At 39.4% G+C, this 15,666-nt stretch overlaps 1 protein-coding gene across 2 annotated transcripts in view; it reads right to left on the reverse strand.

Annotated features, from left to right (window-relative positions):
• Nsf (N-ethylmaleimide sensitive factor, vesicle fusing ATPase) overlaps positions 1-14,380 on the reverse strand; it is a 139,516-nt gene extending 125,136 nt beyond the window's left edge. For both annotated transcript variants that reach the window (XM_074045812.1, XM_074045811.1), the window contains exon 1: positions 14,268-14,380. In XM_074045812.1, coding sequence (XP_073901913.1) covers positions 14,268-14,279 — 12 coding nt within the window. In that variant the 5' untranslated portion in view covers positions 14,280-14,380. The remainder of the gene's footprint in view (positions 1-14,267) is intronic.
• Positions 14,381-15,666: the final 1,286 nt, after the last annotated feature.

Consider the following 15,666-nt stretch of genomic DNA (forward strand, 5'->3'; position numbering starts at 1 on the left):
GGCAAAAAAAAGGAATTATTACTTTACTTCTAGTCTTTAGAAAGAATATTTAAAGAAAACCTCTATGTCCCAGGCTCTGTGCTAAGTACAGGACATAATTTAGCAATAAAGTTGTGACTACTTTATACATATTTTTAAAGTACTGAACATGAATAAATTTTTTTTGTAAAATATAGGTAAGATACAAAACATGAAACAAATACCACATACCTACTACCCAGCTTCAGAAAAAGAACTTTTCTTTAAATCCAATTTTTTTTGAAGAAAAACATACATACCAAAAAGTACATACATTGTGAGTATTTGGTTCCTTCTACAATGACTAAATCCAGGATAACCAAGAACCAGTTCTTGGACATCTTTCTTGGAAAGAGGACGTTACACCATCCTATACCACCCCTCAATGCTTCGACCCTCAACCACAGATAGCCACTGCTTTGATTTCCATAAGTAGAGGTAAAAATCACAGGTAAGTTGTGCCTGTTTTTGGAAACTTCATATAAATAGAATCATACAGCATTATTCTTTTATGTTTGATTTCAACCCCTCATCATGACTATGACACTCATCCATGTTGTTGCATACAGCAATGGTTCATTCATTTTCACTGCTTTTTATACAATATACCACCATTATTTATTCACTTGAGTTGCTTCCATTTTGGGCTACTATGAATACCGTTGCTATAAACATGTTTATACATGCCTTTTGAATAATATATGCATACATTTCTATTGAATTTATTCTTTCCCCCTACCCCAAATAAAATTGCTGGGTCATGGATATACATGCATATGCTCAGTTCTTCCTAATTCTGCCAAACAGATGTCCAAAGAGGTTGTACTCATTTGTTCTCATCCCTACCTGTAATGTCTGTTTCTGCTGCTTTATATCCCCACCAACAATTGGAATTGCCAGTGTTCATTTTAATGGTAAGTGTGTAGTGATATCTCCATGAGGCTTTAATTTGTATCTTTCTGATGATTAACAAGGTTGAGCACTTAACAAATGTTACAGACATTGTTCTTTCTGAAATGCCTGTTAGAGCGGATGCCGGTAGCTTACACATATGATCCTAGCTACGTGGGATTATAGCTATAGAAAGGCTAAATCAGGAGGATCACAGTTCAAGGCCAGCATAGATAAATAGTTTGAGAGATCTACCTCCAAAATAATCAGAGCAAAATGAACTGGAGGTGTGACTCAAGCAGTAGAACATCTGCTTAGCAAGCTTGAAGCCCTGAGTTCAAACCCAAATCCACTAAAAAAAAAAAAAAGTTTGAATCTTTTGTTCATTTTTTTACTGGTTTTCTGTCATTTCTTTTTTTTTTTGTTGATTTGCCATTCTTTATATATTCTAGGTAATGTTCTGTCAAATATATATTTCAAGTATCTTCTTGTACTCTATGGCCTGTCTTCTTTCTCTCTTTCAATGGTACCTGCTATGCAGTGAATTTTGTTACCCCCTTCAAATATTGAAACCCTAACCCCTACCCCTATCCTCCTATTTTGGAGATAAAGACTTGAGAGTAATTAAAGTTAAATAAGATTAAAAGGTTGAGGCCCTAAGTAGACAGGATTCTGACCTACTAAGAAAAGAAAGAGAGCTCTGACTACCATGTGAGCACACAGCAAGAAGTTAATACTCAAGTCAGAAAAGAGACCTCATCAAAACTATTATCTTGAACTTCCAGCCTCCAGAAACATGAGAAAAATAAATACCTGTTGTTTAAGCCACCTAGTATATGGTATTTTGTTATGGCACCCAAAGCAGGACTTTCACCTTGAGCCACTCCACCAGCCCTATTTTTGTGATGGGTTTTTTCGAGATAGGGTCTCATGACCTATTTGGCCATGCTGGCTTTGAACTGCGATCCTCCTGATCTCTGCCTCCTGAGTAGCTAGGATTACAGGGATGAGCCATTGGCACCCAGCAAGACAGTGTCTTTTGATTCACAGTCTTCCATTTTAATGAAATCTACTATTAATCAATTTTTTCCATTATAGTTAGTGTTTTTTGTATTCTGTAAGAAATCCTTGCTTGCCCCCAATGTTTCAGCCACTAATTTTTAATTTACTTTCATTGTGGTCATTTATTTTCATTACATGGGGTGTAATGTTCAAATGTACACGTTGTTCAAGGAAAGTTAGATTATGGAAAATGAGACACGGGAATCAAGAGCCAGGCCCAAGAACAAACATTTGTAGATAACTCAGGAACATGCATGCCTTCTTCTTTAGTCTGGCACTCCTCTGAGCTATAGCGTACCCCAGCTCTGACCTCGCACAGATGATTAATATGCCTAAGAATTAATAACACACATCCTATAGAAAACATGCCTGGTACAACAACTCCTTTGATAAAAAAAAAAATTCTTGTAAGAGGTTACAAAAAACAGGCATCTATATTGCAACAACCCAGATTTAGTAAAAGTGACCAAGACTCAGTGTCTTTGGGAGGGACTGATAATGTCAAAACACTGCAGCAACAAAAATGATAAAGTATAACAGGTGTTCAGAACAAGAGAGCACTTATCTAAAGGAATGTTCAAGCTAAACCCCATCCTACTTTACTCTACTAGTACAGATGACAGAGACAGATATATACAGATATATCTGATGTTAGGAAACTCATTGTGTTCCTCTCAACACCTACATTCTACCTTACTCTGTCCTGTGCTCTGCCTTCTGTTCTGCTTGCTAAATAAAACTGCAAGTCTCTTTTCTCATATCCTGGCCTGAAATTCTTTTCTGTATCAGAAACAAGGACCTACACAGGCCAAGCCTCCTTCTTGGGGACCTCCTTGGACCCTCACTGGCCTCCCCAGTGACACTGTTAACTGCATTATTTAAGTCTTCAAAACCAGTGCAGTGCAAAAGCACTTTTTGTACTAACCAACACAGCAGCCACTAGCCACATACAGCTAATAAGCACTCCAAATGTGGCTAGTGCAACTGATAAACTGGATTTTAACTTATTGTTATTAATTTACAGCCATAACTGTATTTGTATTGTTGATTTATCAATTTTTGAGAGGTTCAAAACTCCCCACTATGGTAGATCTATTTCATCTTATAGTCCATCATTTTATCCTTTGTGTATGAAGGCAATAATTAGGCTTATACAAGTTTAGAATTATTTTTATCTTTATGGATGACTAAACCTGTTATCATTGTTAAGGGACCTATCTTTTAATTATCTCTTTTGTTTTAAAATTCATAGTCTCTGCCTGCTTTTAAGACCTTCTTGCTCTATCTGGTAAAACCAAGTTTCTTTAAAAGATGAGTTGAGATGTTTATGGATTAGTACTTTTCCTCAGTTCTCTGTCATTATCTCTTCAAATACTGCCTTTAACTCATTCTTTTTTTTTTTTTTTTTTTGGATGGGACTGAGGTTTGAACTCACTTTGCACTTGAAAAGCAACACTGTACCTCTGAGCTGCACCTCCAGCCCACCTTTGCCTCATTCATTACCATACTTCTTCCCATGGAATTCTGACTACACTAGACATTCTTACTCCAGTGTAAGACCTCTGAGATTATAGGTGTGAGCCACCATTCCTGGCTTTGACTCTCCTATTCATTTCTGCCGGCTCTTACTTGGTTATTTCTTACCTCTGTGTTCCCGTAACTCTTTTATTATTTTCCCTTTATTTGTCACTATACTGCCTTCTGAATAATTTTTTCACATCTTCTAACTTCCTAATCTTCTCAAATGTTCCATCACTTTTATATACCTTCTCTTTGCTCCTACTTTAAGTTACTTCTTTCATTTCTGTAAGCATATTAAATATATGTATTTACTACCTGTGTCTGCTAATTCCAATATCTGAAGTCCTTGCAGTTTCTGACTCTACTTTTTCTTGGCACTTTTTGAACTCAGGGTCTTGTGCAAGGGGCACTCTACCACATGAACCATGCCTCCAAGCCCTTTTTGTTTTAGGGGTTTTTTTTTGTATAGGGTCTTGAACTTTTTGCCTAAGGAGGCCTCAGAAGGTAATCCTCCAGCTAACTTTTTGTCCATGTTGGCCTCAAACCATGATCCTTCTAAGGAAATAGGATTACAGGTGTGAGCCACCACAAGCTCTGACTCTGCTCTTTACTTCTGCTGGCTCTGTTTGCTATTTCTTGTTTCTTTGTGCTTTGTGACTCTGAATTTTTATTTCTTTACAACTTTATATTTAGAAATTCTCTAAGTCTTAGAGTGAAGATGAGTTCTTCCAAGAAGCTTTGTGTTTGCTGCTAATTAGGCATTCTTGACATTCTGAGGCATTACCACTACCGTACCAGTTTACACTTAATTACCGGCTTAAGATTTTCATACCAATCAGGGAGTATGAAATCAGAATTCAAATCTGCCTGAAGGTCAGCCAGTGGTAAAAATTCTCAGAGGAAATCTTTTACCTTTCAACATGACCAAAATTTGACACAGGAAAACTTTTCTATCAGATCCCTGGGAGGAATAAATTTATTCCTAGTTTATATTTACTATAAGGTGTAGTCCCCCTTACCCCCATCTTTACTGGGGGTTTCCACAAGGAAACTACTAACTTTTATCTCCTATTCTCTGAGCTGCATGAGGCAAAAGCACAACTAAGTTTTGAAAGTAATGCCCTCAAGGCAAAAGCACTTGGCTTACATCTCTAGGTTCCACTTTCACATAGTTTTTTGGCCTCATTATTCTTCACTCTCTGGCCTGCCACTTCCATGAATTCAGAGGTTTTTTTAAAAAAAAAAGTTTTATCTAGCATTTTTAACTTTTTCTCAGGGGAGATTAGTCAGGGGACTAACCAACTATACTGAAAGAAATAACTAAGCTTTCTTAAATATTTGAAAACTATACAGGTAAAGGTATTTAAAGGGCAGAAAAGACAATAACCTTGAAACTACAAATAACAAAGCTGAGATACATTTGGAAGAACTCTAGGGAAAAAATTGTCTTCAACACTGAAGAGGCTGCTGAGCCCAGGCCCAGAGCTTCCTCGATCAGCCTGGAACAGGGCCTGAGAATCTGCTTTTCCAGTAAGTTCTAAGTGATGCTGATTTGCTGGTCTGCAGAACTCACTATAAGAATCACTTTACTAAGGACAAATAAATGTCATAAAAACAGCAACACAGACAGCTTCAATTTATTCTACAATAGAAGAGAAGAAATGTGTGGGAAAAAGGTTTCACAAATGCTCTTGGTCTACTTCATCATTTAATTTAGTAAACATAATTAAGTTTATGTTGATATGTAATTAGTAGTAAATCAAATGGAGGCTATATATTAAAAAAAACAGACCCAATAATCTGCAGGTACAGAAAAGAGGACTGTATTAGAGTCCAGCAGCTATTTTAATTCAGTTCTATATTATTAATGACTTGGACAATTGAAACATTATTCAACAGCTCAGCCGACACTATAACATTAAGATTCAAACTACTAACACAGTAAGAAGTGATCACTTATTAAGGTGTTCAGAAATAAATGTCATGTTCATTCATTCAACAATCTTTTACTGAATAACCTCCATGCCAGGCTCCATTCTAAACAAGAGGAACTAAATCTGCTATCATCTCACAAAATTTTATCAATATTATTGCCTAAGAGAAAAATAACTAGGCTAACTAGTTTCTTAAAAATTGCCCAACTGGAGGCACGTTCAAGCAGCAAAGTGCTTCACAAGGCCCTGTATTCACATCCCAGTGCTGCCAAAATTTAAGGGAAAATAAACTCCAAAAATTTCAAAGGCTGGTTATGGTGGCTCACACCTGCAATCCTACCTACTCCAGAGGTGGAGGATTGTGGTTCAAAGCTACAAAGTTAGTAAGACTCTGTTATCCTAACTACAAGGGAGGCACGGGTGAGAGGAACACAAGACCCCATCTGAAAAATAATTAAAGTAAAATCGGGCTGGGGCTTGGCTCAAGTGGTAGAGCACCTGCCTAACAAGCATGAGACCAAGTTCAAACCCCACTACCACAAACAAATAAAATAAAACTGACCAATACGGAGGTGTTCTGAAAGACCCAGAATTAGTAACAATTGCTATTTTTAATCACTTCTCACAAGCACATAACACTAAAAACAATTTACAATTTTAAAAATCCACTAAAGGATCTCTAAAATGTTCTATTATCCAGTGATTTTAAAAATAAATTAATGTTAGATTTCAAACTTACTTATTTCTTAAATCAACAGAAATAATTTCCTATTCCTCCTTCTATATGATTAGTACAAAATCCATCAACACATTAGCACCTCATTCTAAACATAGGACCAAAATATTCTGTATTACTCATAAACAGCTGACACTAATCATACAGCACACAGATCATGATAAATTATTAGCATTTTTTGGCTTAAAAGTTTAAAAAAGGAAAAAAATCAGTTTCTTAGCTGGATTTTATTGAAGTACTCTTTGTGTCTGCCCTTGTAAAATATAAGAAAAAAATTGTAAGTCAACATCAATAGTAATAAAGAATGTACATTTTCTTTAAGGAGGGAATAAAGCTGTTCCTAAAATTCATATGGAAAAAGGCTAAGAAATGCCAAGTGAAGAAAAATAAGAGGGGGGCTCACCTCTGAGATATTAAGAACAACCTTAAGGCTGTGGTAATTAAACCAGTACTATTGTTTTCATATTTACTTATATTTATATTGTTTATATAGACAAACAGGATAACTCAATAGAAGATCCAGACTCAGATCCACATAGATGAGGATTGGATTTGTAATACAGAGAATAGCATTAAATCAGTGAGGGTAAAAGAATGGATTCAATAAATGATACAGGGACAACTAGTTACACATATGAAAAAAGATAAAATTAACTTCATAATTCACAGCAAACACAAAAACAAGCTCCAGATGAGTTAATCATCAAAATGTGCAAAGCAAAATTTAAAACATTTTAGAAGAAAATCCTTACGATTTCAGGGTGAGAAAAGATTTCTTGAAAAACACACAATAACACAAATAACAAAGGTGAAAATGAACAATCATAACTATAAAAAATTTAAATCCAAAACTATAAACATGAAAAAATTATCTTCTGGGAGAAGCTATCTACAACTTGCAAAAGACACCCTACCCCAGAAAAGGAAAAAAAAAAGTAGGCAAAAAGCCAGGCACCAAAGTTCACACCTATAATCCTAGCTACTCAGGAGGCACAGATCAGGAGGATCAAGATTCAAAGTCAGCCTGAGCAAAAGGTTCAGGAGACCCTATCTCAAAAATACTCAACACAGAAAAGGACTGGTGGAGTGCCTCAAATGGTAGAGTGCCTGCCTCGCAATTATGAGGCTCTCAGTTCAAACCCCATTACCACCAGAAAAAAAAAAAAAAATGAGCAAAAGATATACATGTTAACCCATAGATGGGGAAATTTCTAGTGGCCAAAAGGAAAAATGCTCAGTTTCACTAGCAACCAAGATAAAATACAAATTTAACAATGATATCGTTTTACAACTATTATAACTGTAAAAGTTAAAATGTCTGTAATACTGAGTATTAAGAGAATATAAATATTAGTGAGAATATTAACGACTACAATTATGTAAAGATGAGTATAACTTTTCACCTGGCAATTCTACCACTAGATATATACCCTAAAGAAACTCTTACGTACCAAGTGCCAGTGGCTCACATCTATAATCCTAACTACTCAGGAGGCCGAGCTAGGAGGATCCAAGCCCAAGGCAGTCTGGGCAAACACTTCACTAGACCCTCTACTATACATCAGTGGGACTAAATCTCAAAAGTGATTTGAAATGAAAAATGCTGGTCACAAAAGGAAACAACACATTTCATGCTTTTTTTTTTTTGTGGTAATGAGGTTTGAACTTGGACTCACACTTGCTAGACAGGTGCTCTACCACTTGAGCCACTCTACCAGACTATTTTAATACACACAATTCAATACGTTGTTTACGAGCACAAACACTCACCAATGTAGAAGGAAAGGACCTATACCAACTTTAGGGTAATGGTTATGTCTGGGAAAAGTCATTGAATCAAAAGGGATACTAAGGGGATTCAATTGGATCTGTAAAATTTTATTTCTTAAAAGATCTGAAGCAAATATCAAAATATGTTAACAATTCTTAAACTCAAAAGTGGTGCTACATCCATGTTATTTGCTGTACTTTTTATCATGCTTGAAATTAAAGTGTACATGAATTATACTTGTTTAAAATGCATAGAAGGAGGACATAGGGTGTTGGAGAGTGAATATGGTGAAAATATATTATGCATTCATGTACAAAAATGGAAAAATAAGACCTGATGAAACTATTCTAAGAATGGAGGGATAAAGGAAAATAATGAAGGGGGTAAATTTAACTAAGATATATTATAAGCACTTTTATAAATGTCACAAAGTACCTTCAGTACAATAATATAATAAAAAAAAGTTTTTAAATAAAATAAATAGTTTCCAGATATAGTCACAAAAGGAAAATTAAGCCTTCACCATAAAAAAATAAGTCAGAAATTATGAGATTAAATCACTAGGAAATTGAAGTCAGTGTAAGGTAGGTCTTTTAGAGCCCTCTAAAGGGTATTTAATACTAAAATACAAAAAAGGATCTCCCTAAGAGATTTTTACTTAAAATTCTACACCCTGACAATGGGTGCTTAAAAAGTATTAAAGCAAGTTCTTTGTGTATTGCCAATGCCTGTTCTGCCAATTCAAGTTTTTTGTTGCTATTTTTGTTGTTTGGAGCCAGGGGCCAGTTGCTCACACCAGTGATCCTAGCTACTCAGGAGGCAGAGATTAGGAGGATCAGAGTTCAAACTCGGCTTGGGCAAATAGTTCAATAGACCCTATCTCAAAAATAACCAACACAGGGGAGGGTGAAAGGAAATGAAGGTGAAGGACTATGAATGATGGGCTTCATATACATATAGAAAATAGAACAATGAGACCTCTTATATTTGCTTTAAGTGGGATGGGTGGGGGTGGAGGGGAGATGGAGGGGGTGATCTCACCAATGTATAAAGTTAGGCTACTTGGAATTGTCACAAATCCTCCCTTTACAATGAATATATACTAATGAAAATGGTGGGGGAGAGTTAGCAAATACCAACACAAAAAGGGCTGGCGGAGTGCCACAAGTGGTAGAGTGACTGCCTAGCAAGAGTGAGGCCATGAGTTCTGCCACAACAAAAAAAAAAAAAAAAAAAAAAAAGTTTTCTTATTTGAGATAAGGCCTCTCTACGTACCACAGACTGGCTTCAAACTCTTGATCCTCCAGCCTCCTGAGTGCCGGAATCACAGGCATGAACCACCATACCCAGTTTCAGGAATTTTTAATAGTCGGATTGGGGATGTTGCTAAATGGTAAAGCACTTTTTTTTTTTTTTTTTTTTGTCTAACATGTGCAAGGCCCTAGGTTCCATCTCCAGCACCACACAAAAAAAATGTTTTTGCAAGAGCAAAAATAGTGTATTTTCACCTTGTACCTTTGTACCTTAACTTAAATACTTGAAAAAAAAAATAACCTCCTTTTTTTTTTTTTGTGGTACTGAGGCTTGAACTCAAGGCCTTTACCTTGAGCCACTCTACCAGCCCTATTTTTGTAATGGGCATTTTCAAGATAAGATCTTTCGAACTATTTGCCTGGGCGGACTTCGAACCAAAATCCTCCGGATCTCTGCCTCCTGAGTAGCTAGGATTACAGGCGTGAGCCACCGGTGCCCAGCAGAATAAACCCATTCTAAGTATAAAGTCCTTTGGGCTTCTGAAAGAAACTATCTAATAGTACTTTAAAGAATTCAATTTTATTTTCTAAATTTTATCGCATTTGAAGATTTTTTTCCCACATAAAGGAAATACAGAACACATTTGAAGAGTTGCAGTCCAGTGAATGCAATCTGCTAAACATCATCAGTAAGTGGTTACTAGAAAACTAAGGCTCTCAGAAGAACCAGTAGACAATCAGAGGTGGGCCAAAATCGTTCAGATTTTCCAAAACATAGAAGGTAGCTTCTGGAATCTAAACTTTGGCAACAACAGCCAAGAAGATCTTGGTAAGGTAAATCTAGTCTTCTTTATACCCTTGCAACAAGTTGGTGAACTAGGTAACCATGTAACTGACCTAGTTCAAGTACTGATCCTGCTTCTTGCTGGCTACATGATCTTGGCAAGTTACTAAGCCTCTTTCTCTGAGTAAAACAAAGGCAATACTATGTATCTTACAGAGTTAAATGAGATAATAGCTGGAGTTAAGCAATGTACTCACTGATCAGGATCAGCAGGGGATGCTAAAAGCCTGCTCAAGAACTGTTTCGACTCTGTCTTACTCTACTCTTTTTGAATGTAGTCACAGAAATAGGGATTATTAAGCCTATAGATGAAACAAAACTGGAAGAGAGAGCTACTATGTTTCCTAGCATGCAAGAATTAAGAAGACCTTCAACAAGTAGCAGACATGCCCTGACTTTAAAAAAGAATTGCAAAGGAGTAGGTCATGCACTTGAGTTCATATGTAGAACAACTGCCTAACACCTAGAATATGGGTGGGGGAGCTGATTTTAAAAGAGTATGAGAGCTTTTTCTGTAAGCCCCATATGAGCAAACAGTGTCATTTACTGCAGGATAAAGGGTAAAATAATTTTAGCCTTTATTAATCATAGTAGTGTCCAGCTCAAGAGACTAGTTCAAGTACGTTCTTCTCTGATCACTGTGTGTTCCATTCTGGGCACATTTCAGAAGAAAGATTGATAAAGCAGAGCATTTCCAGAAGAAAGTAACCTAAATGATCAGGGTTTGAAATATAGGATAGGTGAAAACTGAGGATGTTTAACAATTTGGAAAATCTCAGGGAAAGCCTGGTGGCACACACCTATAACCCCAGCACGCAGAAGGGTGAGGCAGAATTCTGAGTTCCTGGCCAGCATGAACTACTACATGGTAAGACAGAAAAAAAAAAAAAAATCTGAGGGAGTATGTAACCTGTCTTCAAATACCTGTGAAGCTTTCCCACGGGAAAGGACTTTCTGCTCTAAACAGCAGAAATAATACCTAGATGTAAAAGTTACATGGAACTCAACACAAAACAGAGCTGTATGACACCTAAAAAGGGCTGCCTTTAAGGGTAATGCACCCTTGCAGTAATTCGGATGTTTAACTGTCCCCCAAAGGCCCATGTGGTAAAGGCTTGGGTCCTAGAGTGGGATTGCTGGGAGGGGTTGTGGACCTTTCTGTGGGACTTTGTGAGAGGAACTTAGGTCACTGGGAACATGCTCTCAAAGGGGAATGTGGAACCCAAATCTTTTCCTTTCTCTCTTTGTTCCTTGGCTGGTGAGGTGGGAAGCTTTGCTCTGCATACACTCCTGCCATGATGTGCTGCTATCTTACCACAGGCCCAAAACAATGGGGCCAATCATTTACCGACTGGAACCTTCAAAATGTGAGCTAAAATAAATCTTTTCTCTTTACAGAGAAATACACTGAGTTATTAAAATTAATTTAAATACGTGAGTTAATTATCTCACATATTTTGTCCAAGTGATGGAAAGCTGACTCATACAACCCTCTGTTACCAACTATTCAAATAGAGGTTAGATTGAGCAGAGTGTGGTAGCACAGATCTGTAATCCCAACACTCCTGAGGCTGAGACAGGTTAGGGAGTTTGAGGCTCACCTGGACTACACAGTAAGACCCTGCCTCAAAAAACAAAACAAAATAACAACACAACAAAAAAGAAGATCAGACTGATTTTCAACAAAATGTGTTGAGCAGGTGGGCACAGTAGTATATGCCTATAGTCTCAGCTACTGGAGAAGCTAAGGTTGGAGGATCGCTTGAGCACAGGATCCCCATACCCAGTCTCACAAAAAATAACGGTAATAATATTGAGTGCCTGTGTCCAATGAAGTGTACAAAATACAGATGATAATGAGTGAGTAGCTAGCTTGGTCTTCGCTTTCATGAAAAGTAATCTACTGGTCAAGGCAAATAACACTAATACATTTTAAATGAGAAAAGACAAATCTATAACGTAAAGCAAAGAATCCTCACAGTGTGAGGTCAGAACAGGCTTCCCCTGAGTGACCTCTGAGTGGGAGGTAAATGGTTGAAAGTAAAACATAGTAATGAAAGAAAACAGCACAGGCACAGAGCTTGTAGTAAGAGAAACTACTGTAGGTTCAAGGAATCAAAAGGCTTATGTAACCTGAGAAGTGACAATAAGGGAGTGAATGGAGAAAAACAGGGGCAAAACCACAAAAAGCCTTGAAGGCCTTGTTAAGTATTTGATCTTCTCCCAAAACTAATGGGATGCTGCTGAGGAGGGGTTTAAGTGGCAAATGGTAAGAGAAGGACCAACAGTATGGAAGCTGGATTGGAAGTGGGCCAGAATATCAAAAAGAGAGCACTTACAAGCTTACTGCAGTAGAGTAGTCCAGACCAAGAAGGGGTAAGGGGTGAGTGAAATGAAGATGCACACCAGTAAACTGAGAATGGATGTGTAGCTCAGTGGTAGAGCACTTGCCCAGCATGCACAAAGCCCCAGCATTTAAAAAAAAAAAAAAAAAAAAAGGTAGACTGATTGTACAGATTTTAAGGAGGTTAAAATGGCAAAGCAGTCCAGTGGGTGATTTCCCTATTTGGATATGGTTTAGAGCAACAAAGATCCCAGGCATGATTTGGGGACCTAATTAAGTACCTTTTATTTGGTGTGTGGTGGGTGGACAGAACTCAGTGATAAATTTTACTGGGGGGCAGAGGATGTAGTGTAAAGGGTGATCCGCCCTCCCCTACACCCCACGTTTCCAGACTGTGTAACTTGGATTTCAGTGAAAGAAGAAACAGGAAAAGTACCAGTCAGGTGGGCTTAGATCATAGGTTCAGATTTGAACCTGGGTTTGAGAAGTCTTGGTTTTAAATGAGAAGAAATAACAGCATTGAGAGACAGGGTAGAGGGTGAGTCTGCATAAGCCAGGTCTGAGTCAAATACCACAGAATCCACGGGATGAGTGTCCTCCACTAAGGAAGCAGTGGTTAACAATGTCAAACACGGAGTGCAACAAGGACTGAAAAATATCAATCTAGTTTAGGGACACATCTGGGTGAGATGACAGAGCCAGAAATCAGACTGCAGTGGGCTGAAGAGTGAGTGGGTGGTAAGCAAATGGGAGCCAATAAACGCAGACAACTCCATCAGAATTTCCGGGGGAGAGAAAAGGTGACAGGTGTGGGGGTGGCAGGAGGATTTGTTTTAAGATAGGAGAAGCTTGAGTATGTTAAAGAGCAGGTGATTATTCAGGAGGGAAAAAACAGAATCAGAAGTATAGGCAGAGAGACTAGCCTTAGACAAAAGAGGTTATTCAGGGAAAAAAAGAGAAAGAGGCCCAAGTAGACAGATGACCTTTAAAGTCTCTTCTGACAGTAGAATCTCATGACCTACAATTCCCTTTAGGCAGCACATTTGCATATATGCCTAAATTTATGCAAACTTATTTAGATATTCTGGTATGAGTGAAGCAGTCAAGCACATCTTTAGTCTCTAATGACGCAGTTAATGTCCCCAGGTTTACGACTAGTGTAATCTCTAGGCAGGATTCATCCCGAGAGCTTTTAGCTTAACGCACACTGCAACACAGCATCGAACCAGCTGTACGTGTCCTCGCCAGACCCATCCTACACCGCGATCCTAGAAACTAAAGGAGGAAGTAAAATTTAAAACCCCCAAACCACAGCATATTCTGCTGTCACTTGTAAAAACAAAACGTGACTCCTCAAATCCATAAAGCCATTCCTGCCGGGACTCGACAGTTAACAGGTCCTCCAGTTGGCCTGGGATTAACCCTAAAAGTCGTTTGCACCCCCTCTCCTCCTCCTTCCACAAGGCTTTCATTTATGAAGACCCAGAAATGGGCTCGTGCTGATCCTCCGTACGCCCCTCGCCCCGACTGCCGCAGTCACCCCGCCGGCGCCCCTCAGCAGCCCTCCAAGGGGTGCGGGAACCCCCAGAGACCGTCACCCCGGCTCGGGGGGAACCACGACCCTGCGGCCGCCTGGAGGACGAGGGACCCAAGCTCGAGGGATGGCAAGGGAGGCGCGGGAGACCCGGGGGGACGGGGTCAGCCTCGAAGGGTCGCAGTTTCTGAGGAGGGCTAATCCCTCGCCACCGCTCCCCGTTCTGGCCTCCCGCCCTTCTCTCCCAGTGCCCCACTGACAGGCCTCACGCCCCCTCCTACTGAGGCCGCTTGGACCTCGCAGTGCCCGCGAGCCCGGCGCTAGTGTCCGGAGCCTGGGTTTCCCCGGCCGGCACTCACCCGGCCCGCCATCTTCGATGACACGTCCGCCTCCGAGGCTGCGGCTCAGCGCTCGGCAAAGCCCACCCCCGCCGCGCGCGCCCCGCACGCCCGCCCTCGCGCAGGCGCGCAGCCGCCGGGTGGACGTGCGCGTCTCCGGCGCTCTTCCCGCAGAGCGCGCGCGCGCACGTGACGGCGTCATTTTGGGTGGAGGACGCCAGGCGGTCAGTACGGCGACTTCTATTTCTCCAAAGCGCGTTAACCGGCTGCTTGCTCCCGGCCTAGTCGCAACTGGCGGTTTGCCCCTGATTTGTAGCAAAGCCGCTGTGCCAGCTGCAGTTCCTCCCTGTCTTATGCCTTTTAGCTTTATGCGTCAGACCATCTCATATGTGAATGCTATTAGCATTCTTCCCAGGGAACATGAGAACTGGTTAGTTCCGAATTCAAATTCTGTGCGAATCCTGGCTCTTTTTTTATAGGCGCACTTGTTTTCCTAATTCCTGGATATTGTTAACGTTGGCATCATTTTTATTTAGCTTGCGGATTAAGTGAAAAACTGAGGTTAATGTTTTCTTCAAATTTGAAAATGGATTGTGATTCTATGTTTATTAGCCTTATGACAATATTTTTATTTATAAAGCAATTCGATCTTTAGCATCTCTTTTCCCACTGTTATTTTAGAGTTTAGAGTACATAGGGAATAAATGTGCCCTAAATTCAGTCTTCTTTTTTATCTTGATACTGCCTTTGCTCCATACTTTTTTTTTTTTTTCCTCTTGGCAGGGCTGGGGTTTGAACTCAGGGCTTCACATTTGCGAAGTAGGCCCTCTCCCTCTTGAGCCACACCTCCAGTCCATTTTGCTCTGGTTATTTTGGAAATGGAGGTCTCACCCAGGCTGGCCTCAAACTGGCATCCTCCCAAACTCAACCTCCCAAGTAGCTAGATTACAGGCTTGAGCTCCCAGTTAGTACCACTTTTAGTGGGATTTCAGAATCAACTTCAAGCACCCAGCACCATGAAAGATTCTGCCAACTGCATTCTCTGGTGCTTGTATTGGCACTGCTAACTTCTATGTCTCTTGGTACTTGCCCAAGACAATAAGGAATATAGGATTCATCTTCATTTCTCATAGTTAATCAGAAAGAAAAAAAAGATTTTTTCCAACATGAAGAGAGGAAGGAAAAAATGAGAGTTAACCATGCTTTGTGATTTAAAAATGGGAACTAATAAAATCAGAGCGTGAGTTGTAGACAAGGGACAGAAGAAAGACTTCATGGCGGTTTCATAAACTGTCACACTGAACCTGAGAACCCCGCTGTGTGGTTGGATGATCAGATGTTAACTAAATCATAAGGGGACCTGAGAGGTTGTCAGGAAAGCTAGAAAACCAGATGAATTCTGATCTGTGACCTTGACAAA

This window comes from Castor canadensis, chromosome 11 (genome assembly GCF_047511655.1).
Source record: "Castor canadensis chromosome 11, mCasCan1.hap1v2, whole genome shotgun sequence".
Lineage (NCBI taxonomy): Eukaryota > Metazoa > Chordata > Mammalia > Rodentia > Castoridae > Castor > Castor canadensis.